This window comes from Salmo salar, unplaced genomic scaffold, assembly GCF_905237065.1.
Source record: "Salmo salar unplaced genomic scaffold, Ssal_v3.1, whole genome shotgun sequence".
Taxonomy (NCBI): Eukaryota; Metazoa; Chordata; class Actinopteri; order Salmoniformes; family Salmonidae; genus Salmo; species Salmo salar.
Window position 1 is genome coordinate 698 of NW_025550367.1, and position 8,666 is coordinate 9,363.

Below are 8,666 nucleotides of genomic sequence, written 5' to 3' on the forward strand. Positions count from 1 at the left end.
GAACTCTGTGAAGAATTTATTTGGGCTGCAATTTCTGAGGCTGGTAACTCTAATGAACATATTGTCTGCAGCAGAGGTAACTCTGGGTCTTCCCTTCCTGTGGTGGTCCTCATGAGAGCCAGTTTCATCATAGTGGTTGACATTTTCTGCATTGACTGACCTTGATGTCTTAAAGTAATGATAGACTGTCATTTCTCTTTGCTTATTTGAGCTGTTCTTGCCATAATATGGACTTGGTATTTTATCAAATAGGGCTATCTTCTGTATACCACCCCTACCTTGTCACAACACAACTGATTCACTCAAACACATTAAAAACAAATGAAATTCCACAAATTAACTTGCATTCCAGGTGACTACCGCATGAAGCTGGTTGAGAGAATGCAAGCGTTAGCAAAGGCGAAGGGTGGCCACTTTGAAGAATCTGAAATATAAAATATATTTTGATTTGTTTAACACTTTTTTGGTTACTACATGATTCCATATGTGTTATTTCATAGTTTTGATGTCTTCACTATTATTCTACAATGTAGAAAATAGTCAAAATAAAGAAAACCCCTTGAATGAGTAGGTGTGTCCAAACATTTGACTGGTACTGTATATACAGATAGACAGACAACTATCTATCTATCTACACCTATACATATCTATAAGTATACCTATAGAACCTAGAATACCTGTATCTATACCTCAGTTTCATCATTTCAGTGTTGTATCCATAGACTCTAAGGTTGTATCGCTTAGTTTTGGTCAATGCTATCATGGACAATCATGTGTATGGAATTGCATTGATTTTTTATTTTCGTCAATTATGGAAGTGAATAGATTATATGGCTCATTTAATTGAATCTATTTGAAGGTGTAATGACCAAAAACTGAACCCACCAGTACAACAGACCACCTCTCTGCTCTCCCTGAGGCCAAAAGCACTCTGATACACTACACACATAACTGATACACTACACACGTAACTCACACTACAGTCACTTATCTGTATAGAAGGCTTTGGGTATATGTATTCCACATTTGTCCATGTGGAGGTTCTCTCAATGTCAAGTACAACCACATGAATAAGAGGAATAGTCAGGGGGGGATGGGAGAGAGAGAGAGAGTGGTGAGGTTAGAGAAAGAGAGAGGGACAGAAACGGAAAGAGATAGTGACAATTTGATGCTAGGGGTATGGAGAGAGAGAGATAAACAGACACAGATGCCTAAATGTGTTGTTTGCTTAATAAACAACATGATAGAGTGAATAGGCTTGGGGACATGACAAGCACATCACCATGCTTCCTTCCCCCTGCGGTGTCTTTTAAGGGGACACTGGTGGCTTACTTCTTGACTCTCTCTCTCTCTCATAGATTCGAGGAGGCAAGCTGATGATTTCGAACACGAGGAAGAGCGACGCAGGCATGTTTGTGTGTGTGGGCACCAATATGGTGGGGGGAAAGGGACAGCGACCCAGCAGAACTAGTGGTGTTTGGTGAGTGGAGTTTACATTCAGATGACCTTGCTTTCCCTGGTTCTGTGTTTTCTCTGGTCCTCTCTATTTTCTACTGTGTATTTATCATATTTTCCCAACTTCTGTCACTCTCCAATCTTGTCCGCCTTTTCTTTTTCTCTGACTCTCTCTCTCTTTCTCTCTCGCTGTACGTTGATTTCTCTCTGACCATATCTCTCTCTCGGTCTGTCAGAGCGACCCATGTTCGTTAAGCGTCCTGTGAACCAGGTGGTGTTGGCTGATGACACGGTGGACTTCCTGTGTGAGGCCCACGGAGACCCCGCCCCCACCATCCGCTGGAGGAGAGAGGAAGGAGAGCTGCCCCGTGGCAGGTGAGAACACACACACAGAGAGAGAGAGAGAGAGAGATAGATACACAGCATTGCATTAGTCACCAGAAATCAATGAGAGCGAATGGACCCCATGTACAGTAGCATAACATGCTATCATTCTATAGATTCACCCTGGTCTGTTGTTGTTGTTGCAGGTCAGATATCCGCAATGACCACAGCCTGCGTCTGACCCAGGTCCGGGCTGAGGACGAGGGCACCTACACCTGCGTGTCTGAGAATAGCATGGGCAAGGCAGAGGCATCAGGCAGCCTGCAGGTCCATGGTAAGACCAGGCACAACACACATGAATATGGACATACACGAATATGGGCATGAGTGAGACACACACAGTCTCTTATGTAAAGCTGACAGGCATTATTAAAGGTTTAGTTTAGTTCAATTTCAGCAGCACTTGACTCCATCAGTAATGACTTAGGTCTCCTGCACTTTTTGACATTTTACTTTTGGAACCCTCCACACACACACATGCGTGTGCGCATACACACACAAGTAAAGACACAGGTGCACAAATACGCACCAATAGGAGTTTATGCCATGGAATTGCTTGGAGATTGTTCTGTGTGAATTATGGCAACATATTAATGGGGTATGCTAGTGTGTGTGTGTTATTTTTTTTAAAGTATAGCCATCAAACCATAATACCTAGCCATAGCAGGTATGGCTTTTAATTTAAATTCACTCAATTCAGAAGATGAATAGAAATTCTATTAGAAATTTTAAAATGGCATTTATTTATTTCTCACTTTCTGAATTGACTAAATTGACTCCAACCGGAACCATACTACAACCCTCCAACCTGAGCCATACTACATAAAGCATAATCTAATGATGATACACTAAATCTTGGTTCACTGGACTCAATCAAGTCTCAACTCAACCCATCTCATTTTCATTCATCTCTTTGTTTTTTCTCTCTGCTCAATTTTTCTCCATCTCTCCATTCCAGTGGGTCCATTCAGTAAGTACACCATTTCATCTTGTGAGTGTGTGTGTCGAGAGGAGGGCAAGGAATTATTTGATTCCATGTGGTTGCCATACAGATGTAGGATCTTAATTTGAGCCAGTTTGCTACAGCAGGAAAATAATCCTGCAGCAACAGGAAATGTGAATTATTATGTGGATTATTAATGGACATTTTTGTAGGGGTTGATACATTGTTTGTTAGGGCAAATCAAGTTTGAATTTTCAGAGTGGAACTTAAATACATGACAAGTTTGCATTTCCTGCAATTTTGGAAAATTCTCAGCAACAAAAGACTGATCAAATTAAGATACTTCATCTGTATTGGGCATAGTAGAATCCCCTCGTTTGCTTTTATACTGTATGATTGGGGGGAAAAGTCAATATTCATTAAGTGCCCCTGGCAGCCCTGTCAAATCATACTCTTACAATACCATATGTATGTTGTTGTAGGTGTACAGAAAAGGCTAGCTCTGTGTGCATCAATATCACGGACCAGTTTGATCCAATTACATTTTTTGGCATTTTAATGTTTATGTTTGAGGTGTCAATGGTTGTTGCTGTATTTATAGTGCAGACTATCTATAGTACGACCATTTTGTAGATGAACTCGAAGCTGATTGGATTGCTGACGTTGAGCCACGACTTTCACATTCTTGTTCTGAAGCCATTCCAGCGTTGCTTTGGCTGTATGCTTGGGGTTATTGTCCTATTGGAACGTAAATCTCCACCCGAGTCAAAGGTTGTTTGCACTCTGAAGCAGGCTATCAAGGATTAGCCTGTGTTTTGCTCCATTCATTGTTATCTCTATCCTTACCAGTTTCCCAGTCCCTGCCGATGAAAAACATCCCCATAGCATGATGCTGCCACCACCATGCTTCATGCTAGGGATGGTGTTAGACGGGTGATGAACTGTGCACGGTTTTCTCCAGGCATAGCACTTATCATTCAGGCCAAAGAGTTACATTTTTGTCTCATCAGAGCACCGAATCTTTTGCAAACTCCAGGCATGTTTCATGCACCTTTTTCTCAGGAGTGGCTTTTGTCTGGCCACTCTCCCATTAAGCCCAGATTGGTGAAGTGCTGTAGCGACTGTTATCCTTCTGGCAGGTTCTTCCATCTCAGCCAAGGAACTCTGTAGTTCTGTCAGGCTGGTCATTGGGGGGCCTACCGAGTGGAGCAGCCGTCTAAGGCACTGGATTGTAGTGCTTGAGCGTCACTACAGACCCGGGCTCGATCCCAGGCTGTGTCACAGCCGGCCGTGACCGGTAGACCCATGAGGCGGTGCACAATTGGTCCAGCGTCGTCTGGGTTAGGGGAGGAGTTGGCCGGCTGGGATTTCCTTGTTCCATCGCTCTCCAGCAACTCCTTGTGGTTGGCCAGGTCCCTGCAAGCTGACCCCGATTGCCAGCTGGACGGTGTTTCCTCTGACACATTGGTTCTTCTGGATTAAGCGAGCAGTGCGGCTTGGCAGGGTGGTGTTCGGAGGACGCATGGCTCTCGACCTTCCCCGCTCCCAAGGCTGTAGGGGAGTTGCAGCGGAGTAAATCAGCTACTTGCATATTACCTCAGTTTACTTGTTGAAATGATACAGGTGAGTTCAGTTATGGGGGCCCTATCTGGGATAGACAAATAATCTCAAATAATATTTTTTTATCATGCCCGCAGCACGAATAAAATCATGACATAATCTCAATGTGGTATTTCCTAAACTGCCCTGTGTATTAGCATGACAATAGATGGATAAATATGCCAGTGAGTGAGTGAGTGAGTGAGTGAGTGAGTGAGTGAGTGAGTGAGTGAGTGAGTGAGTGAGTGAGTGAGTGAGTGGTGAGTGACTGAGTGAGTGAGTGAGTGAGTGACTGAGTGAGTGAGTGAGTGACTGAGTGAGTGAGTGAGTGAGTGACTGAGTGAGTGACTGAGTGACTGAGTGACTGAGTGAGTGAGTGAGTGAGTGAGTGAGTAGTAGCGATTTGGTCTGTTCTATCAGCATCTATTAAAAAAATGTTTTATAAAGGTAAAAGATGGCATCCATTTTATCAGCAAAACATCAGTATGCACTTTCATCTTCCAAATAAAATGTGGATAGAACATTTTGTGGACTTAGATCAACATGCAAGGGTTTTTGTATAAACATCTGTTTCTATTGTTTTCTTCTGGGAAATATCTTGAAGGAAGATGTCTTAGCACAGAACATTGTTCTTAGAGGGTACATTGAACTTTAGCAGTTTCAAGCTTAAAATGCATTTTTGATGCAGTATTAACAGCGTTTGGGTGCTTTTTTATTTCAAGTGGGTCTACTCCAGCGCGCGTGTGTGTGTGTGTCTGTTGTCTGTCTGCGTCACTGTGTGACTTTGACAGCTGCCTGTCACTCTCTGCCCCTGAGGAGGCTCTCGCCGAGGACACCGCTGTGCTTTGTTACTGTGTCTGTGTGTCGTGTGTGTGTGTGTGCATATGTAAGACGGCTTGAGAAGGAGAACTGACTGTTCTTGTGTGTATGTGTGTGTGTAAGATAGCTTGTTTGCATTTGTCTGTTTGAGTGTGTGTATAAACATCACAAGAGCAATGACAAGCGCAGATGACTGCTGGACAGACTATCGTCTAATTCGCTCCACTATGTCCATCTGACTCATGCGGAAAAGGAGGGTGCAGAAAAAGCTGAATCGGCCAAGGTTTGACATCAAAAGTCTGGGTGATGCCAGCAAATGACAACACCTCCAGACTTTTCTAAGTGCAGAACTGCACGAATAATATCCTAAGGATATTGAAACACACTGGAGCATGCTCAAGTCCACCATCCTTAACGCCAAGGACACACTCGGCTATAAGACCAAAAGCACAAGAACTGGTTTGATGAGAATGACTCTGAAATTGAACAGCTCATTGACACCAAGCAGAGAACCTTCTGTGCCTGGCAGAACAATATCAACTGCAGGGCCACAAGAGAAGCTCATACCAGAGCGAAGACAGTTGTCCAACACCAGATGAAGGAAGTAAAAAAACAAATGATGGACAGAAAAGGCCCTGGAGATCCAGCAGCTGGCAGACACTGGTGATTCCAGAGACTTTGAGGAGCTCCTCAACAGAAGTACAACAGTTGAGATAGAGGTCAATGATCATGTCCCTCAGCGACCAACAAAGGAGGAATACATGGGAGAACCACCTAGCCTGCAGGAGGTGCAAGATGCCATCAGGAAGAGGAGGAACAACAAAGCCACCGGCCCCGATGGGATTCCAGCAGAAATCCTGAAGGAAGGCGGACCAGTGCTCCTAGAATACATACAGTAACAGTCAAAAGTTTGGACACACCTACTCATTCAAGGGTATTTCTTTATTTTGACTATTTTCTACATTGTAGAATAATAGTGAAGACATCAAAACTATGAAATAACACATATGAAATCATGTAGTAACCAAAAAGTGTTAAACAAATAAAAATATATTTTATATTTGAAATTCTTCCAAGTAGCCACCCCTTTGCCTTGATGACAGCTTTGCACACTCTTAGCATTCTCTCAACCATTTATTTCCTTCTTAATGCATTTTAGCCAATCAGTTGTGTTGTGAAGGTAGGGTTGGTATACAGAAGATAGCCCTATTTGGTGAAAGACCAAGTCCAAATTATAAATAAGCAAAGAGAAAAAACAGTCCATCATTACTTTAGAACATGAAGGTCAGTCAATGCGGAACATTTCAAGTGCAGTCGCAAAAACCATCAAGCGCTCTGATGAAACTGGCTCTCATTAGGACCGCCACAGGAAAGAAAGATCCAGAGTTACCTCTGCTGCAGAGGATAAGTTCATTAGAGTTAACTGCACCCCAGATTGCAGCCCAAATAAATACTTCACAGAGTTCAAGTAACAGACACATCTCAACATTAACTGTTCAGTGGAGACTCGTGAATCAGGCCTTCATGGTCGAATTGCTGCAAAGAAACCACTACTAAAAAGGACACCAATAATAATAAGAGACTTGCTTGGGCCAAGAAACAAGAGCAATGGACATTAGACTGGTGGAAATCTGTCCTTTGGTCTGATGAGTCCAAAATATAAATGTTTTGTTCCAACTGCCTTGTCTTTGTGAGACGCAGAGTAGGTGAACGGATGATCTCGGCATGTGTGGTTTCCACCGGGAAGTATGGAGGAGGAAGTGTGATGGTGTATTGCTGGTGACACTGTCTGTGATTTATTTAGAATTCAAGGCACACTTAACCAGCATGGCTACCACAGCAATCCGCAGCGATACGCCATTGCATCTGGTTTGCGCTTAGTGGAACTATCATTTGATTTTCAACAGGACAATGACCCAAAACATACCTCCAGGCTGCGTAAGGGCTATATGACCAAGGAGAGGGATGGAGTGCTGTATCAGATGACCTGGCTTCCACAATCACCCGACCTCAACCCAACTGAGATGGTTCGGGATGAGTTGGACCACAGAGTGAAGGAAAAAGCAGCCAACAAGTGCTCAGAAAATGTGGGAACTCCTTCAAGACCTTTGGAAAAGCATTCCTCATGAAGCTGGTTGAGAGAATGCCAAGAGTGCGCAAAGCTGTCATCAAGGCAAACGGTGGCTACTTTGAAGAATCTTAAATATAAAATAATAAGATAAAAGTTAAAGAATGGAATTAAGAAATATATAAATATTAGGATGAGCAATGTTGGAGTCTGGAGTATATATATATTGAAGTCGGAAGTTTACATACACTTAGGTTAGAGTCATTAAAACTAGTTTTTCAACCACCACAAATTTCTTCTTAACAAACTATAGTTTTGGCAAGTCGGTTAGGGCATCTACTTTGTGCATGACACAAGTATTTTTTCCAACAATTGTTTACAGACAGATTATTTCACTTATAATTCACTGTATCACAATTCCAGTGGGTCAGAAGTTTACATACGCTAAGTTGACTGTGCCTTTAAACAGCTTGTAAAATTCCAGAAAATGATGCCATGGCTTTAGAAGCTTCTGGTAGGCTAATTGACATCATTTGACTCAATTGGAGGTGTACCTGTGGATGTATTTCAAGGCCTACCTTCAAACTCAGTGCCTCTTTGCTTGACATCATGGGAAAATCAAAAGAAATCAGCCAAGACCTCAGAAAAAAAATTAGTAGACCTCCACAAGTCTGGTTCATCCTTGGGAGCAATTTCCAAACACCTGAAGGTACCACGTTCATCTGTACAAACAATAGTACGCAAGTATAAACACCATGGGACCACGCAGCCGTCATACCCCTCAGGAAGGAGACGCGTTCTGTCTCCTAGAGATGAACATACTTTGGTGCGAAAAGTGCAAATCAATCCCAGAACAACAGCAAAGGACCTTGTGAAGATGCTGGAGAAAACTGGTCCAAAATGATCTATATCCATAGTAAAACGAGTCCTATATCGACAAAACCTGAAAGGCCGCTCAGCAAGGAAGAAGCCACTGCTCCAAAACCGCCATAAAAATGCCAGACTACGGTTTGCAACTGCACATTGGGGAAAAAAACATACTTTTTGGAGAAATGTCCTCTGGTCTGATGAAACAAAAATATAACTTTTTGCCCATAATGACCATCGTTATGTTTGGAGGAAAAAGGGGTAGGCGCCGAAAGAACACCATCCCAAACGTGAAGCACGGTTGGCAGCATTATGTTGTTGGGGTGCTTTGCTGCAGGAGGGACTGGTGCACTTTACAAAATAGATGGCATCATAAGGAGGGAACTTATGTGGGTATATTGAAGCAACATCTCAAGACATCAGTCAGGAAGTTAAAGCTTGGTTGCAAATGGGAATTCCAAACAGATAATGATCCAAGCATACTTCCAAAGTTGTGGCAAAACGGCTTAAGGACAACAACATCAAGGTATT

The 8,666-nt window shown here is 42.8% G+C and overlaps 1 protein-coding gene across 1 annotated transcript; it reads left to right on the forward strand.

The window, feature by feature from the left end:
- Positions 1-1,406: 1,406 nt before the first annotated feature.
- On the forward strand, positions 1,407-2,613 carry LOC123739326 (roundabout homolog 3-like). The gene is made up of 3 exons (XM_045713722.1): positions 1,407-1,480; positions 1,692-1,830; positions 1,986-2,613. Exons 2-3 carry the CDS (start codon positions 1,700-1,702, stop codon positions 2,164-2,166), a joined length of 312 nt encoding a protein of 103 aa, XP_045569678.1. The 5' UTR covers positions 1,407-1,480; positions 1,692-1,699; the 3' UTR covers positions 2,167-2,613.
- Positions 2,614-8,666: the final 6,053 nt, after the last annotated feature.